At 45.1% G+C, this 22,667-nt stretch overlaps 1 protein-coding gene across 6 annotated transcripts in view; it reads right to left on the reverse strand.

Moving 5' to 3' along the window:
• The window catches only part of Fhod3 (formin homology 2 domain containing 3), a 430,213-nt gene that overhangs the window by 17,181 nt on the left and 390,365 nt on the right, over positions 1 to 22,667 (reverse strand). For all 6 annotated transcript variants that reach the window (XM_013349359.2, XM_026783506.1, XM_026783507.1 and 3 more), the window contains 5 exons: positions 15,209 to 15,367; positions 7,691 to 7,873; positions 5,806 to 5,925; positions 4,780 to 4,941; positions 1,177 to 1,367 (listed from right to left, as the gene is read on the reverse strand). In XM_013349359.2, coding sequence (XP_013204813.2) covers positions 1,177 to 1,367; positions 4,780 to 4,941; positions 5,806 to 5,925; positions 7,691 to 7,873; positions 15,209 to 15,367 — 815 coding nt within the window. The remainder of the gene's footprint in view (positions 1 to 1,176; positions 1,368 to 4,779; positions 4,942 to 5,805; positions 5,926 to 7,690; positions 7,874 to 15,208; positions 15,368 to 22,667) is intronic.

The raw sequence follows: 22,667 nt of genomic DNA on the forward strand, positions 1-22,667 counted from the left end.
TCCCTCTCCCCCACTTTTCCTCACAAGTTACCATCAAGGCCAAGAAAGAGGGGCTGGTGGGAGGAATCACTCAGTAGATGAAGAACTTGCTATGCAACCTTAGGTGAGTTCAGAGTCCCAGAACCCACACAAAATGCTGGGCATGGAAGTGCAGGTTGTACTGCCAACATTGGGGCAATAGACACAGGAGAATCTAGAGGCTTCCAGGTCAGCTCATCAAGTTCATTCAGTGAGCCCTATGTTCAGTGAGAGACTCGGAAAAAGAGATGAGGAAGACACCTGATATTGACCTCTGACTTCCATATGAAAATATATGCACATATGGACACACACCAACACTATGCATTTATATCACACAAGGCCTGAGAAAGTACGTTCATCAAAGCAGAAAATGACACAAGAAGGAGTGGGCTATGGGGAGATAAGAGCATCAGGTTTAGAAAGTCCTATATGGTTTAAGAAAAAGGAAATATTGAATAAAGAAAAAAGAGAGGGATGCAGATGTCCCTATATCGCTGTGATGAAGATCAAAACAAGGTGATGGCTCATCAAAGAGTGACCCATCCTTGCATGGAAGGTAGGCAGACCAGGACTCTACCTGGATTAAAATGAAATGGCGCAGATAGGTACCGAGCCATACTAGACCTGACAGACCTGCACCAGCCTCCTTGGAAATCAAGCATGACTCCAGAAACCTGGTCCTCCTGGATCCCGAGACTCTGAGGAAGGCTGGTGTAGAGGAGAGCCCCGGGGTAGGGTTCAGACCTCACTCATGTATACATGCTGGACAGTAGCTGGAGAGAACACTACCAGAGGGTCTTCAGGGGCTGAGTGCAGGTCAGATACAAGAAAGAACTTTCCTGAGGAGTAGAGCAGTCTCACAGAGGAGTAGGCTCTTTGTAGGTGGCATGACTCCAACGGCTGCGGAAAAGTAGCCAGAGACCTTACAAAAGCATCTCCTGGGTCAAGGGGGATTTTTTTCACTAAGGTAACCCCAACATTCCTTCTAATTAGGATTCAATGGTACTGTTTTGTATACATAGATATCAAGACTTCAGTATCTTAGGAGTACCTTCTAAGTACCTAGAATACACAGTAACGTTTTTGTAAATTGAACTTTCTGATCTTTGGGTATAAGTTATTTTCAGCTTTCTGTAACTTTTTCTGCGGACACACCTGTTAATTATCCTCCGGTGAACGATCTTTAAAATTATAATTCGCTCTGCACAGTCTTTTAGGAACTCTGACATCCGCTGCTTTAAAACTGGTTTCATCTCATGTTTTGCAATTGCCTTGAGGTGATCCCATGAAGCCTTGCATCTTCTCTCCATCTGACATAAATTATCCTGAAGTTGATCAAAGTCAACCTGAAAATTGGGGGGAGAGAGAACACGGCAAATGCATGAAACAACTGGACACCAGCCGGAGCCGGGAGCCCAAAGCCCCTGGGAGGGAACAAGAATAAAACCGAACTACATGTTGAAATACAAACATATTTATGGCCTAAAAAATGATTCACATGTGTATTTTTCATTATCTCCACATCAATTTATTTAGTGATAAAACTGTTCTCCAATTGAACCCAATACAGGAGTCACCTTTTCTTGCCTTGTTTGGGAAGAAGTGTCCTGAGAATCTTTGGGAACTGTAAATCCAATGTGAAATGAAGGAACCTAGTACACGATGAGCTGAATAGACGCCTCATAAACCTTTTCAGGGTCCTCTTGTTCTCCAGGGCTAATATCTTACTAAAGGCTAAGGAACTTCTCCCAGTCAGAGAGGCCCTGCTGTGCTCAGCCATGGATGGCTCTGCTGTGCCCAGCCAGCAATGGACAGCTGACTTCTCTTCACCACAATTCACAATTTATATGAAAAAATGATTGGTTTCATCCATCATTAATAAATCCATCCAACACTCATGGAATACCTACTGCACAACACTCCCTATATCAGGTACTAAATGCACAGAGATCCCCATAAGTACACAGAGACAAGTGTAGGATGCAACTGAATTCCTGTCATCAAGTAACTTTATCTTGTAGACTAAGCTCTGAGGGGTCTACAGTACCTTCAACACTGTGTGTGTGGAGGTAGAGTGGCTTGAAAGTTAATGGAAGCTACACACGCACACACACTTGAGACAGAGCGTGAACAAGTATTCTGGGAAGTGCAAAGAGTTCAGAAAGCCAATAAACCCCATCTGAGGCTTTATAAGGTAATGTAGAGGGTTAGTTAGTCCAGAAAAAAAATACCCTTTGAGCACCAGGTTTGGTAGAATGAGATGAGGAGTGGGCAGGACAAGAACTAGACGAGCAAGTGGAAATGGGCTGTATGTAGGGGCCGAGGTGGACAAGAAGTGAGCAGCAGTGGGAGGGGGGAAAAGTGAGACAGACAGATTTCTGAAAGAGCAGATCAAGGAGATGACCTTGATGGTCAAGACAGGGAGAGCTGTAGGGCTGGAAGGGAAGACCCACACAGGATTGCCAGGAATGACCTTGTACTTCCAGCCCCACCCAAAGAAGACAAGGGAAGGGACATGTTGTGGAATATTATCTTAATAATAATATTATTTTAACTGGGCAAAGATGTGTTACCTTTGTTTATGCTGCAGAATATTTAACTGTGTAAAGGTGTGTTAAATTTGTTTATTCTGCGTTTGTCTAATTATGTAAACATGTGCTGCATCTGTTTCACCTTGTCTGCCTAAGGCATCTGATTGGTCTGATAAAAAGCTGAGTGGCCAATAGCAAGGCAGACAGAGGATAGATGGGGCTGGAAGGGAGAGAGAATAAATAGGAGGAGAAATCTAGACTTCAAAAGAAGAACGAGAGGAGGAGGAAGAGAGAACAAGAGAAACACCTGGGGCCAGAAGCCATGCAGCAGCCAGTAGTCAGATATACAGAAGGAAGAAAAGTAAAAAGACCCAAGACAAATGGTAGCTAAAGAGAAACGGGTAATGTAAGTTAAAAGAACTAGCCAGAAACGAGCTAAGCTTAGGTCGAGCATTCAAAACTAATAAGTCTCAATGTCATGATTTGGGAGCTGGTTGATGGCCCAAAAGAAAAAGCCTGGTACAGAATCAAGTCAACAAAGGCAGCCTGAAGGAGGATCTGCCATGGGAGAAAGACTAGGAGTAAGAGGATTCCCAAGGCCAGGAAAGCAAGGCTTAGTGCTCCAAGCTACAAACGCTCCGCTCCGTGAAGTCTGGGAAAGGGCAGCAGATAGCCACACGGTCTTCTGTTGGAAGACATGGATCTTGAACAGCCATCATCTAGTGTAACTATTGTGGGCAATGTGGGCCGGTGTGGCCAGTATGTAGGCAAGGTACTTTATGCAGCAACTATTTAAATGGCAAGGAAATGTCTAGCGGGCATTGGGAGAGGGCTGGTATTGATGCGGGCCCAGGACGGCCACAGATCTGGTCCGGTATCAGTAATTCTGTGTCAGAGTCACTTTGGTTGCTAACCAGCTCCAGCTGGGGAAGACCCTGGGCAGAACCAAATAGAACCCAGGTGTTCTTGGAGGCTCTGAAACAAGGCCAAGAGGAAGGGACTCCAGGCGAACGGGTTTTGGTCTTGAATTGCTATCAAAGCCTTCTGAGGAATAACTTGTGGAGGTAGTACAGTAGTGACTACGCGGCCATCTGAGGGGTTTTCTGCATTGCTTGGAGCACTTCATATGTGTAAAGACCATAGCATAGTGCCCACTACAGAACAGAGGATTCCATTCTGAGAAGCCTTCTGTGAGCTCTGCCAGGACTAGAAAACCACTGGCTGGGCCTCTTCTTGCCTCAAGACAGGGACACTATGAGTCCAACTGAGGGCTCCTTCTGGACTGCCAGGTTGTAATTCCTGGGGCAGGTAAAGGAAGCCCTAGTTACCGGGTCACATGCCAATCCGATGGGTCATGACAGAGAAGGGTGCTCCTTCAAGGAGACCTCTGGAACCCTGACTCCTGGCCGTGCTACTCTCCAGTCACACCTCATCCTCAAGTGCAGTGGATCCTAATACTTTCCACTCACACGTCCAAGCCTACTATATTTCCAGAAGTTTCCTCTACAGTGGCCTGGCTTCCAGCGCTTCTATAGCCTTCAAAATTCTGTTGTGTTTAGGGTTCCCCTGGGTATTGTTCTGCCTCAATGGTCCCCCTATCTTGCAGGCAGCTAAGTGACCACACACTACAATTGTCTCTTCCCTAACCAGCCATGTGCTCACAAAGATATTAAGTCTGAACTTAAAGTTCAGAGCCTGCAGCCGAGGGTCCAAAGCCATATACTGTTTATAGCCCTGTAAAAATGTTCCCTGTGTGTAAGATCATTGGAACGGCCAATCTCTGAGCATTGGGGCCAGGCATACTTGGGTTTCTGGCTCCAGATCTCATCCTGGGTACTGTGACATCTCAGGAGGAGCCAGATGGCATCTTTTTGATATATTAGCCTCTGATATGCTTACCTAAAGCAGGCTGAATATTTGCAACATTGGAGAGAATAGTCTGGAAACTAGCACTCTCTCTCGCCAGTGCACACTGGAGTGAGGCTTGCATGGCAAGCTTGCCCCGCATACCTCAGTAGGAAAGAATCTGACCAAGAACCAGAGATAGGAAAAAGATCTTAAAAGTTCATTAGAAATGGCATGAAATGAATCATAATTGTGAGCTCCAGAGCAGGCAGTACAGGCTGCACCAAATGGCTTGCGAACAGAGGCTGTATGCCTCTGAGATGACGCAGAAGACCCAACAGTGAGGCCCACAAAGCCAGTGCCTCCAAGGCCAGGGACATACCTTGGCTGACCTGGTGATGGCCCCGATCTCTGAGTACAGATCCGAGCTGTCTGGAAAGTTCTCCACCACCATGGTGCACACGTGATGGAGAAGTGACTGCTTGTGCACGGTATCTTTGACCTCTGGAACCTTCTCGAGGTAGCTTAACTCAAATGCTTTGGCCTGTTTGGTGACATCGAATAAAGATATGAGAAAAATCAGTATTATATGGGCTCTTTCAACAGGGCAGGTGGTTGGAATCAATGTCCTACAGTAGCCTGACGTTTAGTTTCTCCAAGACCAGTGAGCCACACAATTCTTCCTCTGTTGCTCAAACTGGAACAGCCACACCCAGCACATCCCTGAGCCATCTCCCAGGGCTTTCACAGGTCGCTGCCACCTGCATACCAACAGTTTCTTTCTCCTCTGACCATTACTGAAAGTCTGCTTTCTGACCAGACTCAGGCCAACAGCAGCAGCCAATACGTTTGCTTTTTAAAAAAAGAATATCAGGCCTGAAGAAAAGGCTTATAGTGGTTAAAGAGGGCATACCGCTGTTGCAGAGGACTGGTTGGATCATAGCACCTACACTGGAGGGTTCGCGACTTCACTGATAATGTTATCTCCGAGGCACCCAAAGCCTCTAGCTTCCATGAGTATACACTCATGTATTTGCACATACTCAATTAGAAATAAAATCAGTCTTTAAAAGAATATCGGAATGTGTGTAAGCTTAAATATTTGAGTGATACGTGTAGAGACAAAAAGAATCTTTCTAGACAAAAATGCCCTGATGTTAATTTTTTAGAGCAGTCATACCCTGTAAGGGCCATGTACTTATTTTTCAAGCTTTCTTATAGAAGAGTTCCTATCCAAATGAATGGGGCCTGGTACTTCGAGGACAGAAAGCTTTGAATTTTAAGCAAGAAGACATAAAAGCAGCTTGTTCCGCTGTCCTTCAGGGAATCAAAGGCACAGATCCATTGATAAATGACAGCAGAGACTGTGACAAAGGAGGCCGGAGAGTAAGGGACTGGGAAATCTTACGTTGGTTCCATTTAGAAAGTTCCCAATGGCCAGGAGTGTGGACAGGATGAAGCCCAGAGTCTTGTTGTTCTCCAACTGCTCTATTCCTTCCTTCAGGTCCAAAAGTGGTTCAGCCACTTCCTTTCAGATAAAAAGAAAGCAGGAGATGAGAAAGAATACACATCTTGGTTTCCTTTTTCCTTTTCCAGGTTTGCGTGGTCCACAACAATAAGGCATCCGAGATAAGGACAGTCCTGAATGGCGGCAGATAGGAATCTACCTGCAGACATCGCAATGAAGACCCTTGGTCCTATGCAACTCAAGCAGGACCCTCAGGCCTTTCTCTCCACTCCCTCTCCCCAGCCAGCCATGGCTGCCTCTAGAAACCATCTTTCTTTCCGTGTTCCCTCAGCACCAGCATCACAGATTCCCCTTTGTCCTTCTTTGTGGCAGATGGCTGTACACGCTGTGTCCTCACAGTCTCTGCATCACCACAGTTTCCTCCTGTCCCCTCTAGGCATCCCCTGCTGGCCACCTCTTAGCCTAAGTTACTCACATAGATGTGTCCAATATTTGGACACTGTGACATGGCATTGTCATCTACAAAGTTGGCAGCCAAGAAGCACATAATTTAGTTTCAGAAACCCGGATCCATATTTTAAATACATTTAAGAATTTGTGTTGAAGGAAATGCATAGCTATCCTAAGGTGCATGAAGCCTTTGGGCTTTGGATTGGGCATGCTGGAAAGCCAGTTCTTGTTACTCTCACTCCCTCAGACCTTTGACCTGCCCTGCGCCTCAGTGGCTTCAACCTATGAAGTCCCCACATCAGGAGGTTCAACTTCAGTCTCTCGAGCAGCCTTGCCTTGCCAGTGTAGTACTCAACCACAGCTAGTCACATACCCTTTCCTCCAGCGTCACTGTTTATGGCTGTTCTCTAGTGCAGCAGTATGTTAACTCCTCTGGACTCCAATTTCCATCTTCTCTGGTACTAAGTCCCACTGGCCCCTATTCAGCTCACAAAAGCATTCCACTGACCTGTTGTTTAATGTCCCCTTCCAAATCAAAATCCCTAAGAGGGACTTAGGAAGTTACTAAAACTTACAAGTCTCAGGAAATTCCTTAAACACAAGATTCATAAGGGCCCTCCCCAAGTTACATTAAGTCCTAACGACTTCTGGGGAAAGGGGTACTTTTCCAACTTTCTGTTTGTTAGTATGGGGCAGGGCAAGCCAGGAATGCCCACGCAGGAATGGGCTTCATGGTGCTACAGCTCCCTTAGAGTTATCTATGTTCTTATAAGTAACCCCTGACCCACCCTCATGTAAGTGACCCTGATAAACTCCGGTTCACTGAGTTAGTCTTGGCTAGAAGACTTCTTTGGTCTGCTCTTGTTGCTGTCTGGGGTAGAGAGACACTGGTACACAGCTCCCTAGGGAAGTCACACAGCACAGCCAGTGCGGGAAGGATGCTGATGTCTCTTCCACTGCTACTTTAGAAGGGTGTCAGTACCTTTGCCATCTAAGCCCATCCCAACCTGTGTGTGCATGTCCTTGTGTCTGGCACAGTTTAGCTTATTGTCATCAGGTGGAAGGATAATAGGTTTTTCCCCACATTCTGCTTTTCTCTATTTTCTACAGTGAAAATACAGTCTGGTAACTTTTGATTGCTAAGCATCATTGATTTGCCACCCACCATCAGCATCTCAGGCTGCGTCAAGAAGGCACGCATCACCTCGTACAGATGCAGTTCACACCCCCCAGCGTGTGAGCTATGACTCAGTCACCGTCAGCTGCCCCTCCAAACGCTGTGCCAAGAATGAGTCTTGCCCAGTTTAATATCCACCAACTGTGAAAAACCCTGGCCTCCACACGGGGCTAGGGGACGCTCCTGTGGCCTGCCTACCTTTTCTGTGGTCTCATAGTCCATTTTGAATGCCCAGAGGTGGAGCCGAGCAGAAAGCTCGCTGATGGAGGAGAGTGTGAGAAGAAACTGCTCGGCGCTGCCCAGGGGCACGTCAGGGTTGGCCAGCTGAGCTTCCTGGATTTTCTGCTTCTCTTCTTCAGTTGGAATCATGGTCAGAATTTTCTAGAAAGATAGGGTGATGTAATGATTCTTTGGTAGGAATGGACTCTGCTCCTGCAATGTTTTCAAATTTCTGTTTCGATTTTCCAAGCAGAGAGTTAAAAACATTCTGTTTTTATTAGTAGGCAGGTGTTATAATATGATAACCTGTAAACTTGACGTATTCTGCTGTAGGCCTTCTAGGGCATAAAGGGCATTCAGGCAAGAACAGGGAATGATAAATGAGAAAACAAAGACAATATTGGAGAACAGCTTTCTGCTCCTGAGATACAGCAACATGTGTCAAGAATGTGTGCTTTGTTGCACAACTCATGAACTATTATTTTAATAGATTACAAAAGTGAAACACTCACAAAGAAGTTAGATTGATTTTTCTGTATTAATTATAAATTTTAACTAAAACTCATAGAGAAATAATATGTTAATATCAAACACAAATCTGAGGAAAAACATATATATATACATAGATAGATAGATAGATAGATAGATAGATAGATAGATAGATAGATAGATATAGATAGATATAAAGCAATACCTGCTCAATGATGAAAACAGTATTATCTAACAGTATTTTTGTTATATTAAAATTTATATATTATTTATTTTAAAAAAGAAAACAATCTTTCTTCATTTTACATACCAATCCCAGTTCCCACTCCCTCCCCTCCTCCCTTTCCCTCTACCTAAGCCTCCCATCCCAACTCCCATCCACTCCTCAGAGAGGGTAAGGCACATTGCTTTGGGGAAGATCCAATGCCTTCCCTACTATATCTAGGCTGAGCAAGGTATCCATTCTAAAGAGTATAGATTCCAAAAAATCCAGGTCAAGCAGTAGGGATAAATCCTGGTGCCACTGCCAGTGGCCCCGCAGTTTGCCCCAACCATAAAACGGTCACCCACATTCTGAGGGACTAGTTTGGACTTATGCTGTTTCCTTCCCTGACTGACTAAAGTTGTTGAGCTCCCATTAGCTCAGGTAGACTGTTTCAGTGGGTGTACCCATCATGGTCTTGACCTCTTTGCTCATATTCTCACTCCTCCCACTCTTCAACTGGACTTTGTTAGCTTAGTTCCAGTGCTCCACTGCGGGTCTCCGCCTGTTCCATCCGCTACTGGATGAAGGCTCTATGGTGACATTTAAGATAGTCATCAGTCTGACTACAGGGCAAGGCCAGTTTGGGCACCCTCTCCTCTGTAGTTTAGGGTCTTAGCTGGGGTCATCCTTGTGGATTTCTGGAAATCTTTTTAGTGCCAGGTTTCTTGCTAGCCCCATAATGGCTCCCTCCATCAAACTATCTCTTTCCTTGCTCTCATCTCTGTCTTTCACCATCTTGACTATCTCGTTCCCTCAAGTTCTCCTCCCCCTTCCCCTTTTTCCCTCACCTTCTGCTTCCACCGCCCCTACTCCCCCCTACCCCTATGCTCCCAATTTTGTCAGGTGATCTTGTCTATTTCCCTTTTTCCAGGTGACTAACAGTATTATCTTTCTAACTTCTATTTGCTTTGGATAAAAGCCAATTGTGAAATACCAAGAGGACAAAGGATGTTAGAATCCATTTGATTTTTTTACAGGTTCAAATGCTTAATTTATCACATTTTTGAAAGAGAAAAAAATTCTTATCCATCCTCATTATTCTTATTTTAGCTCTGTTTGGAAACCCTTTCTTCCCCTCCACAAATACACATGAGAAACATACAGATGAGAGAGAGAGAGGAAAGAAAAAGGTAAAATTATCCATACTCACAGAGGCTATAATAGTCTATGTAAAGAATTATAAGCACCTACAAAATGTTTCTAAAACACAGAAGTGAGTTTAACAATGTTTCATGATACATGACTGACACACAAAACCTACTTTATTGGTACATAGTAATGAGTAAATTTTAAAGTGCTATTTATGATGAAATATACAAGTGACAAATCTAATAAATAATTTATAAACTCTACATGTTGGAAATATAAATGCCAATGAAAACAACCATAGAAGATCTAAGTGATTGGAGTGGGATACTATGCTTATGGGCTGAGGTTTATAGTCAGGATGCTGTCTCCCCAGACAGATCTATAGGTTTCACTCAGTTCCAACCAAAAGACCAACATGACTTTGTATAGACACAGACAAGCTGGATCTAGATGCTACGTAGTAAGGAAGAAGAAATGGAACAACCATGGTGAGAGGTGACCTCAGAAGTATCACTCTACCCAACTCGAAGAACTATAGAATCATAGTAATTAGGACAAATACTTGTATCAGCAGGCAGAACAGCACAGACACGGGGCACAAATACAGTCTGTTAATTCTGACAAAGTGGAAGACTATTCAACAGAGAGGACGGAATTTCCAACTAGATTTCATATTTGAGGAAAATGGACCTCAGCTTAATTCTCTTATATACATAAGGAAACTCAACATGGGTCATGGGTTAAAAAGGAAAATGTAATGCCATAAAAATTTCGGAAAGAAACAGGAGAAAATTTTTGTGACCCATGGTAGACAAAAAAAAAATCCCCTATAAGGAGCTGATAAACTGTATCCTAGTTAAATTTTTTCACTGTAAAAAGAATGAAAACATAAGCTTTTTTTTTTTGTCAACATAGAGGACCCTATGACCTTGCCATTCTGTTCCTGGGCATGTACTCCAGAAATATGAAACCTGATAGTCACAGGAAACTATCATAATATTGGCAATTGCTTTATTCATAACGGCCCAAGGCTGGGTCAAACAAATTATTTTTAGTGGATAAACAGATAAACAATTGTGGTACATCCCCAAAGAGAACTGTCGTCTGTGGTAACATCAAGATGCTCTTGAGCCTATGATACTTTGATGACTCTCAAGGCTGTCTGTCACGCTGAGTGAAAGAAGACGATCTCTTCAGGTTCTACATGGTGAGAGTCCATATGGCAGTCTCCAAAAGACACAACCACAGTGATGGAAAATGTATCTCTGCTTGCCAGAGGCTGGGACTACAGAAGGGCAGCAAGGGAGATGGGAGGGTTTCAATCCAGATTGCAGGAATCCAGATACATAAACTTTATACTATATCGACTCCAAAATTTTTTAAATCCCAACTATAAAATTAACTGCTGCTATTAAATATGCACATGCTAACACAATGCATCTGGGTATATCTGAGCAGAAGCAACCTTGAGCTTGATGCATCGTAACAGGCAGGGAGGACTGGCCTCAGTGCATCAGAAGCACAGCTATACTGAACCTATATTCTAAAATGCAGAGCGAAGCTGCAGAAGGTGACACCTGGCAAACACTCAGGCACATCTCCTGCCAAGTTGTCCTTCATTGCGGCTCCAGGATGAGGCTATGTGTGCAGAATTTGAGTATAAGGAGAGATTTAGCCAAAATTCTCTAGGTCACACTGACCACAAATATAGTGTTTAAAAAACACTTATCCAAACAATTCAAACAGACAACACTGTTGGAAAACATCTATGGTTGGACCGTGACTAGTTTTTAAAGTATTTAGTAAAAAAGTATACCTTAATTTTCATAATGCTTAAATTGTTCTAGGCACGGCAGTAATTTCAAAACAAAAGCTTGCCAACACCTTGCAGAGCCTTCAGGAGACAAGGTCCTGCAAGTTTTCTCCCTTTGTCCCTTTGAAGAAGGAACTGATGGTGTTTCCTTTGTTTTTTTATTTCTCTATTTCAAACCATTTCTTCATCACGGAGGATTCTGAGCTCACCAGATACCTGCTAGTCTATTTTCTCATTCCGTATACCACTGTCAATAAAGAGGCTACAGGACAGCTGATCAGGAGGTCAGTCACTTCTGGCGAGCAGGTGCTCCTTTTCTCCACCAGGACGATATAGATGAACACAAGGCAGGGGTGAAGTCAGACTCTTGCCATGTTCATAGTTTCTTTGATGCTATTCTGAATTATCACTTGGTTTTGTAAGGAAAGGAACATCTAACAAAACCAAAATGTAATATCCCAAATGTTTGTTTGTCTGTTTGTTTACTTCTTTCTAGATCAATGGTTCTCAGCCTTCCTAATGCTGCAACACTTTAACACAGTTATGTTGTGGTAACCACCCCTCCCCCAGAAATCATGAAGATTTTTTTGTTGTTGTTGTTACCTCATAACTGTAATTTCAATACTCTTAGGAATCATAATGTAAATATTTTCGAATATTCAAGTTTGTTGATGGGGGCACAATCCACAGGTTGAGAATCATTGTTCTGTATTACTACAATAACTACACATGTTTTTATAGCAGAAGGTACCCTCCAAAGAAAAACAATGCAAATATATCCTTTATTATGGACCTAAATACTAGGCCATTACATTTACCTGCAAATGAGATTTCACTTATTTTTGGCAGAATTCTTGCTATGGTAATGAAGAATATACTACAAGGGTTTGGGTGGAGCATCAGGGTCTCGGGAAAGTTTGGCTGGGGTTAGTTTGTTGACAGTCTGCATATTCTGAGAAAATGGGTTCTATCGCTGCACTTCTCTCCGAAAGCAACTTAAAAAGCAGCCCTGATGATATCTCCTTTCGTTCTCGTGAGCACTCTGGGGCAGCACATTGGGGCAAGAGACTATTGTGCCCAGCAGAGATGAAACGACTTGCTGGAGGTTAGGCCGAAGCTCTCCCAAGCAAAGCCGGAGAGCTGCTGGGGCTGCCTTCATGTCCTACCAGGAGTTCCATCGTCCAGGGACATTCATCTGCAGGTACAAACACTGTGAACAGCTGGGTCCCACTGCCAACGCATTCTGGTTCCCTGAGCCAGCTACGTAGCTCACGAGCAGACTCACCTACGTCCAGCACCTATGAAGTCAGCTAAGGACAGGCCTTAGGCCATATAAACTCCTTAGAATGACACTGTGGCCCAACCAGTTAAAGGAAATTTCTGCAGATCTGACAGCCAAAGTGAGATACGTTAAATGCCATGAGAGACAACTGTCAAGTGGACTACGCCCTAAAACTCAGAAAAGCAGAGGAGAAAAAGAAAAGTAATGAAGCGATGTCTTCCCGCTTTTGTTTGTGATCATTCTCTGCAGTTTACTTGAAAAAAAAAATATTACAGATGCTCTCTAGAGATGACCCTAAAATAACTTCCTCCAGTTTAATACTCATCTGAAAGCCACTTCCTTAATGGAGTTAATTACTCAGGTTTGTATGACAAATCCAGATTCATACCACGAGTTGCTAGGCAATGGCCCAGGATGTCACTTAAATACATCCTAATTGTGTTTTGGTACACAGAGCTTTCCAGCCGCCCTGTGAAGCTGCGATGCCGTGACATAATGTGTGTGTCCAGGAAGCAGACGGTCTGGCTGAAGGCCGGAGGGCATTAACTGCAAATCTTATTAGCAAAGGTCTGCACGTTGACAACTGCTTTTTCTTCCCGGTCTCATTTTAACTCTTGAACGGCAAGAGTCCAGAACAAGCTTTGGGTCCTCCCTCGTGCACGAGTGTAGATCTTTTATACCCCTCAGGCAGCTGGCATCAGTGGTTATGAACAGGAGAGGACAGAGGCTCCTGCATTTCCCATTCAATAAGAGGCCTTATGCCATGGTCTTCACAGCTCTGCCTGAGAACAGCTGAGGGATAGGCATAGTCCTAGGATATGGAAGCAGCTCCAATGAGGGCTTCTTGGCTGGGATGCTTTCACTCCCTGAGGAGGTTAGCAGTGTGTGGAGACATTTCTGGCTGTGGGTCAGTGTGGAGGAGGGTAGGTACCACTAGCATCTGCTATACTGGTTGCATGTCCTATTGCTGGCAAAGTAACAACGTTGTTCAAATCAAGTGGCTTAAAACAGCGTAAATTTATTCTCTCATAATGCTCAAAATCAAGGTTGTGGGAAGCCCACGATTTCTCTTTGGAGGCTGGAGAGGAGAACGTTTCCTTGCCTCTTCTGATACTCAACACAACTCTTGGTATCCCTTGGTTTGTAAGCATGTCACTCTAACATCCTTCTCTGTCATCTCACGGACTTCCAGTCTGCGAACCTCCCCGTATGTTCTCTGATGCAAGTGGCACTCCCACCTACCTGTATCCAAATGTCCCTCCTCTTTTAGGAATACCAGTCAGAAGACTGATGGCCCATCCTAATGGAACTGTTTTTCCAAGCAAGTAACCTCCTGGATGGTCATGAGCTTGGCAAGGATATTGTATGTTCAACAAGGTACTTGTTTCAGTGGACAGTTTTCTTGTTATCATCCCTTGGCAAGGTGTGCATGGTCTTCTGGGCTCCAAACCTTGCAGGTACTGTTTGCTCATGGCCCTCTCCTCTACCCAGGATTGTAGATGAGTCTAACACCGTGGCTCAAGCCTTCCTCTCGGGGGACCTTCCTGACAAAGGAGTTAGGCTTCACTGATTCCATCCACGTTGAAGTTTTCCAAACAAGACTATGTCTGAATAAACTTCAGATGTGAAGGCCTCTTACCAATAGAGGGATGGATCACCCGAGACCACAAAGCAGTGTCCCCAGAGGCCTTATCCACACCCAGATGTCTCCAGGTTATATCACCCTTTGGCACAATCTGTAGAGTGTCCAGTAGCTCTTTCCCTTTTCCATCATGAGGATAACAGGTTTCACCTGCCATAATTCGGCACCATCCCACAGAGGCAGGAGAGCATGACCACATGCAAGGACAGGAACTGTGGCACGTTAGGTGAAATATGCCCCCTTGGGCTTTCTCACATCAGCAAGCACGAAAGCCTCAGTAGGCTTGCTCTGTTCTCCAGATGATCCAACTAAACATATCTGTTTATTTTTCCTTTTGACACAGGGTTTCATGGAACCCAAGCTGGCCTCAGACTCCCTGTGCCACTGAGGATGACCTTGTACTTTTCTGATCCTTCTGCCTGCACTTACCAAGCTCGGAGACCACATGCAAGTGCCATCACATTCACACTATGCGGTGCTAAGGATTAAACTGGGATTTGTGTATGGTAAGGGAGCCACCTCCCTAGCCCCAAATCACATCTTTTATTAGATCAAAACAATGTCCTTTATGTGGGCTTCAGCACCACATGAAAGACTGCAATTCCTAAGTGTTCCTAGACATATGGACATGACATGGAAGAGACTTAAGCATCCTCATATGGAGGATGTGATGATCTTTTTTCATTCTGAGGTAAGAAATGTTTGGTTAGAGCTGGGGTCCATAAGTGAGCCAAGATCTTTGAACTTCACAGGCAAAGGGGCTTATCTTTGCATCCCAGATAAACATCTAAGAATCATTAACATATTTCAGAGTTCAGTTGAGTAAAAAAGATTACAAACCATCCAAAGTGATATTCAATGCATTAATGTGATGCACATTTTGCAACGCTAACGATGCTTCATAGAACCCAGCTTACCTCGATCCCTTCTTTGTTTAAGGCATACTCATCAAAGTTCAAAATGGCTATCTTGATAGTCCTGGGAGGGGGCAGCACTGTCAGACCGATGTTGATGGCGTTGCTCCTCTTGGAATCCAGAACGATGATCTCCTGCCTTTTACCATCTGCAGCTGTTTTCTTAGTGATAAAACAAGGAAAGTCAAAAGATTAGTGTATCATCCTGGGTTCTTCCTGGGTTTCATTACTAAAAGCAGACACACTCCTTATTTAAAAGAGAAAACAAATGGCCCAAATTCAGTTCGGGGAAGAACTGGCTGCCACTCAGCATAGGAAGAGAATGGGGAAGTGGAACATCAAGGCTCAGGCACTTAGTTGCCTCCAATGGAACTTTACAAGCCTTTACATTACAAAATAAAATTGATCTTCTTTCAATAGGAAAAACATTTTGTGCAAGAACAAAACCTCTTTTCCCCCACCATTTTAGAGTTCCTTTCTTGCATGCTGTGAAGCATTTGGATGCGTCTTGTTGGCTCAGTGTGTGCAGTGTGCCCATAACAGTGAATAAACACAGGGGCTGAGAGGACAGGGAGGACATCCTCTTTGTGTGGCTGCTGTGTCATTTTAGTCCTTGGGTCCCTGGATCTCCCCAGGGCATTGTTTACTACCCAAATGTCCTGTACCCCTCACAGCAGAGTGTGCCCATCTTTCCTGTCCATGTGACCATCATACAGCTATCCACTGGAGGGTGGAGGAGGAAAGAAAGGGCCTGTGCAGAAGAAGAGGTATGAGTGGTAAGAAGGAACAGGCCAAAGAGGACGGCAGAGAAGCAGAGGTGTCCTAGCAGCCTTGTAAAACCCTCTGATGGGGCTTTCCTGATGGCATGGGTGCTCCTCAGAGGCACGCCCTGGGCCTACCTCAAGATGATGGCTAGCATAGGGCTGGAACTCTATGTGCCTTTCAAACTCAATGTTTGTATCCCTTCTCCAAACATATATTGGCCCCATGATAGCCAAAAAGGTAGAATCTAGTATCAAAGGTCGCAGGCTTGGGAGGGAATTAGGCTTAAGTAAGGGGGTAAGAATGGAATCTTGACAATGGGATTGGTGTTCTTCTTATGGGAACACAGCAAGAAGGACGCCATCTGAAAGTCAGGAAGAAAGCCCTTGGCAGAATTAACCTGGCTAACATCTTGATCTTCAACTCCACAGTCTCAGGAACTGCAAGAAACAAATTTCTGTTGTTTAAACCACTGAGTATATAGTATTTAAAATATTTTTATATTTATTTATTTCATGGGTATTAATGGTATACATATATGTATGTGTAGTGTGTGTAAGCCTTGTGCCTGTGGAGTTAAAAGGGTGTCAAATCCCCTGGAACTGGAGTTATGATGGTTGTGAGCTGCCATGTAGGTGCTGGGAATTGAACTTGACTCAATCTGGAAGAACAACAAAAGGAACCATCTCTCCAGCCTGGGGTATGGTATTTTATCATGACTGTCCTGGCAGATAACCACAGGCTGTGACACAAGCAGTCTCCACTTTCTCCTTCAGCTGTCAGGAAGTCATATGTAGGTGGCAATGGAGGGACGTGGGAATAGACTGGTCCAATGAGCCGCGACAACTGCTCAGGTTCCCTTGGTGGAAAGGCATCTGGGAAGATGGGACCCTCTGAGGGTGGCAAAGATGAAGGTCAGAAGGTTCTCTTAAAGAAAACGCAGCCAGTGATGATGGGTGCTGCTCACTAAGCAAGGATGCCAACGGCAGGGCAGCTGCTGTGTCTAGAAAAGGCCAGCTCTGCAAGCAGTGACTCTCCAACTGCGCCTTTACGGGTCTCTGCGGTTCTGCCAGGCTCCAGGGAGAAAGCAAGCAAAAAAGATACCCTTGTGTTCAGGCTGAGAGCTGTCAGTGATGAGGCTAGATGAGACTATGTCCTGAAAGACCTCCCAAGCCAGCCTGGGGAGGAACTCTGACCACACCTGCAGACAAGTGCCCTCTGGACTGCCCCTTTGAAGCTGCCTGAGCCCAGGGGCAGATGAGCCACTCAACGGGGACAACAGCAGAGCTGTGGTCTAAAAGGAGAAGCAGACCATGGCTCTACAGACCCTCCCAGGTCCTCAAACTTAACTGCTACTTTAGGTCCTTAAATATGTGCTCGGGAATCATACATGTAGATTTCCTCATGAAGTAAATGACTGAGACCATCCCAGCCTGGGGAAGAGGTGGTGGGAACATCCATCATCTTTTCAGTTCTGCGCTATTAGAGGACCCTGACCAATAAGACCTCTCTCAAAGGAATAATAATTCTATCAAAATTCTAGTAAGATTTGTTTTGAGATTTTAAAAATCCATTCTAAAGTTAATAAAAGACCATAATCATTTCAAGCTCAACAATATACCTTACAATTCTTTTATATTTATTTATCTGTCTAGCTGTTTTGCCTGTGTGTATACATTTTACCATGTGTATTGTATTCTTGGTGTCAGAGAAGGCACTGAATTCCCTGGAAGTGAAGTTATGGATGGTTGTGAGCTACCAAGTAGGTGCTAGGAACTGAACCCAGGTCCTCTGAGAGAGCAGCAAGTGCTCTTAACTGCTGAGCCATCTCTCCAGCCACCAATATTCTTTTGTCAAGCACTAATAATCTCTTTCTGAATGGCCATGGAGCTTTATGCACTACTGAGCCAGTCAGCCGGTGTGCTGAGATAGCGGGACTGAAAGAGCCGTGTGGTACGGAAAGGCTGGTACAGCACAGCCCCAGTCATCCTCCCCAAGACTGAAATCCCTGAGCCGAAACCTAACGTGAAAGAATGGCAGCTAGCCTGTAACCAAAACAGGAAACAAAGTCAGGTTGAGACTGTGGAGGATCCACTGAGGTCTTCTGTTAAGTTGGGAGCATAGCTCCCAGCCCCTGGCATCCATCCCAGCCTCCAGGCCTTGGAGTTGCTTTGGTCTGGACTCCAAATCCCAGCAGGCCAGTTCCTGACCCCTCCCTGGGAAGGGTCAGGACCACTCCCAGAGGGTATTTAAATGGGTTCCCAGAGGAGAAACTGGTGGTTCCCGGTTTGCATGGGCTCCCTGCTTTTCTGTCTCCCCGCCATGTACTTGGCCACGATGGGCATAATAATAATAATAAAACGATGGGCATTTTGATTTGGTTTGATTTGACCTAATTGGATTTCTTGCGCCAGCGGAGCCACCTTTCTTTTTATTTTTTACTTAACATCTTCCTTCTGAGGAAAAGGTCAGGGAGAAAGCAAGCACAGAGGCACAGTCAAAAGGACGAGGCCACACCTAAGGAGACACTGTCTTCCTGACTGCTATATGGCAGATGCCCATCTCTGCTGACGGCTGTCTCAAGACGTCAGTGGACAGTGAGATCAACGCTTGAACACTGCACAAGAGGTTTAGAGACCAGTCTATTCCCCAACAGTCCGTTCTGTTCGTTCTGATTTGGTTTCACTGATAAGATTTCTCTAGGTAGTCTCAACTTACTCTGTAGCCCAAGCTGTTCTCTAACCCATGGCCCTTTTCTCTCAGTCACCCTCCTGGCATCTGGGATAACAGACTTTGGGCACTAAGAGTCTCTTTTCCAATTGGCTGCTTGCCTTTACAGATGTATTTATTGTCCCTCTTTGCTATCTCTTTTCCTGAGCAGCTTTTGGGTGTCTAGTTCTCAAATGAGAACTTTTCATGTCCAAGTGTGAAAAGAGCGCCCCCCCCCTCCCCGGAGGACCAGGAGGCCTCCAATGCTGTTCTAGGCCACAGGACGGATGGTTTCAGCCTTAGTCCTTCATCAAAGATGGAAGACAGCCAACCTCTACCCTCCTCTTCAGCAAGTGTCAAGAATGGTCAGGGTGGCAGGAATGCTGGAGCAAAAAGTACCAGTTGCCCAGGCTCCAGGCATAGAGGTCTCAACTACAGTGGCTAGACCTGAAAACAGGGCTATCTCTAGGGTGCATCTGCTTTTGCATAGCAGGCATGCGGCCCTGTGAGGGAAACAGCTGCGGGGCAGTGTTGGAACACGCTACTTTCCCAAGTGTGTCCACCGAAGGGTTCAAGGGAAAAGGCAGTTTGTTTATTTCAGAAGGGAGAGACCTTGAAAAGTCTCTAGGCTGTTTTAGCTCCAGAAAGCCTATTAAGGCAAGGTCCTCCCTTGAGAACCTCCATCTCCTCTTACCACCCCGCCCCCAGGACGGTCTCTGGAGACCTGCCTCAGGCCTAGAGGCCCTGCAGGGCTTGTTGTTCATTTGTTTTACTCTTGACCAGGAACCCTGCAGGGAAAGGGTGAGATGTCAAACATGCCAAGATGGATGAGAGAGAATCAGAGGGTCTCCTGTATGTCCAGGGGAACAGAGACCTCAGAGAGAAGAGACAGTAAGGAACACAGGAGGGCAGTACAACATTTTCTCTCAAGCTGTCCCAGAGAGATGAGGCTCCAGTGTATAAGAAGACGAAACTGAATGTCTTTAGGACGAGGTTTCAACAGACAGCACTTGTGCAAAGGAGTTATAGGACCTCTGGGAAGCAAAGGAGGCAGCCACCTGAGCAGAGACTGATCACTGCTGAAGCTCAGGGCACAGACTATGGGCCAGGGGAGACAGCTGTTCACTGCAGCCTTAGGGGATGGCTGGCTACCTGGGCTAGGGGTCCACCTCCTAGAGCCAGAGGTCTGCACATCTGCTTCCCAGAGAGTAAAAAGTCACATAAGGTAATGTAAATATTGACTGGAGTAGCTAAGCCATGCTAGGCTTAGCCGAAAAGGGCACTCGCTGCAGAGATAGACGGCTGATGCTTCCTGGGCTAGAGATGTAGAATCTGGACTTAAGAGCAGGTCAAACCGTTATCCCTAAAAGCCAATGTTTTGAAGCTGCAGATAAGGACTCAACTCGACTCTGAACAGTTACGGGGGGTATGAGGCCACATGCAAGTGTGATTGCACCCTGATTTCAGTCAACATTACAGGGAAAGGAAAAGGCTCTAACTTCCCCTCTGAGTCATTCAGCTTTGGAAAACAGAAGAATGAAGATTCAGGTAGCAGGGAGAAAAGTCAGAAAGACATTTAAACAGTAAACAGCTTTCATTACACCTAAAGTTTGTTAACATGCTTACACAACAGGTTACTTCTTTGACTTTTTCCCCCCTTTGCTGGGGATAGAACCCAGGGCCTTGCATACATTAGGCAAGCACTGTACTACTGAGCTATGTCTTGAGCTCACCCTCTTGAATTTTTAAAGAGTCATTTTATTAGGAACAGAGGATCAAAATGTTTAAAAAGTGAACGCTGAACACACTGAACTTGTCACCCCAGAGGTGCAATTGAAAATAGAAACCCGTCTAGGGACATGGTGCATTTGGAGAACTCCCTGAGTCTTGAAGAATGTCTCTGGGTCTGAAAGCACTTCCATGAAAGGCAACTGGCCTCTGCGCGAGCAGCTTGGCAGCCGCGCCGGAGACCCCGGGTCTGGGTCTGGTTCAGCATGGCCATTCTAGAAATGGTAAATCATGCCTCCCGACTCCCTGCTCACCCGCCAAGAATGACACCACAACATATTTTCAAAACTCTCCCTTGAGAAACTGACAGCTACAAGGTTACAAGGTGCAACGATACAGATGTCACAAGGAAGAGAACACTAGAATTTTCCTAGTCTTTCTGCAAGAACAATAAAGAAATACACAGCAGAGCTTTCCAGAAAAAAAAAAAAAAAACAAATGAAAACCTAAGTCTACATTAAGGCAAAAAAAAGCCCTCTTTAGTTAAGAATAAGATTTTTAGTTGGCATGGTGGTGCGTGCCTTTAACCCCAGTAGGTAGGAGGCTGACGCAGGGCAATTGTTTTGAGTTTGAATCCAGTAAGGAATTATAAGACTGTCTTAAAAAAAAAAATAAGGGGAGGGTGAAAGAAAAGAGTTCTTTCCATTCCAGAACAGGCTTGCCTTATTATTAAGGGGAAAATATTGTTTTCCCATACTTTGGAGCCTCCGATGGCTGAGGCCAATGGCTAAACAACAAGATAATCTGTGTTTTCCGATCACTGAAAGCAGAGGGAGCACACAGACTCAGTTACTAACTGTGGTAGGACCACAGGAGGAAAAAGTTGTGTTTCTAATCTCTAGCTAGAATTTGGGGTTCCTGTTGTTGACATTAAGAACATAATGAACTTCTTTGTATTCCAAATATGAAGCATGGAGACTTTTTTTTACTTCTTCTCTGGGAAGAGGCCAGATCGGGGCAGGAGGCCATGCTCAAGGGCCACGTTAAAGCAGGGGTTTACAACTATGGGCCTACTCCATAATCTCTGAGGCTTTTACAAATCATCCAGCCTAGGCCTGCCAGGTATCAGGACCTGTAATCCCAACATAAACAGGAAGGTCAACTACAAAGTTGAAGCCAGCCTGGTCTACACAGTAAATTCCAGGCCTGGCAGGGCTACACGTGGGGGGCAGGGGGCAAAACAAGCAGAATCACCCAAGCTGAGGCTTATACCTTGGCCAATTAAATCTCTATCTCTCCATTTCTTTAAAAATTCTGATAGTAGTTTCTGATATACTAAGAAACTTCAGGGCAAACAGTAGTTTCAATGTGAATGGCAGGCATTTATTTGAGTACTTGGTTTTGTTAGTGGTACTGCTTGGGTTCGTTTAGGAGGCGTGGCCTTAAGAGGAGGCGTGTCGCTGGGGCTAACCATTTCCAGCTTGCTCTCTGCTTTGTGTTTGCAGCTCAAGCCCTCAGCTTCTTGTCCCTGCTTCCTTATCTTTGCTCTGCCATCATGGACTCTGACTCTCTGGAACTGGAAGCCCAAATAAATTCTCTATTCTATGGTTGGTTTTGATCATGGTATCTTAATAGAAATGTACCTACTACACAGAACCAAGCAAACTTCTCTAGTTCCATCTGGAGACCCTGCCCCAAATAAGCCCAAGAAACCACCGTGTCCTCAAAGGCAAAAACGGGTCCTCTCCTTGCCTCGCTTTTGCTTTCTCCAAACTTGCCTTGGTCTGGTAGTTAGTTGGGGTATGAAGAAGGTGTCCTTTGAGAGTATCCGGGGTCTTCCAGCCCCTGATTGGACAACAGAATCGGTAAGGACATTTCACAGGGTTCCTCATGTCAAGTCCAGACGCTTTGGGGACTCTACCTGACATAGTTCTCTGGAATCATTTGCACATCCACCACCACATCCCAGAGCAGCAGCAAGAATACCGCATGGTAAGGCTTCACCCAGGGCTCGTATCGCCACACAACACAACGAGCAGCATGCTGCAAAGAGCTCCGTGAACACATTTGCTGCCAAGTCAGCAAAGTGGGCTCTGTTCCACAAACTAGTAAAGAAACCAGGAAGGAAAGGCATCTTTCGCTCTCCTCGTGTTCATTAAGTGGTTCCCCCCAGCACTGGCTCTCACGCGTGAATCTGGGCTGGGGGTGACTGGCTAATCACAGACATGCCCTACTGCTTTGGTCTGGTGTCAGCTTTCCAACA

This window comes from Microtus ochrogaster, chromosome 18 (assembly GCF_000317375.1).
Source record: "Microtus ochrogaster isolate Prairie Vole_2 chromosome 18, MicOch1.0, whole genome shotgun sequence".
NCBI classification, from domain to species: Eukaryota; Metazoa; Chordata; class Mammalia; order Rodentia; family Cricetidae; genus Microtus; species Microtus ochrogaster.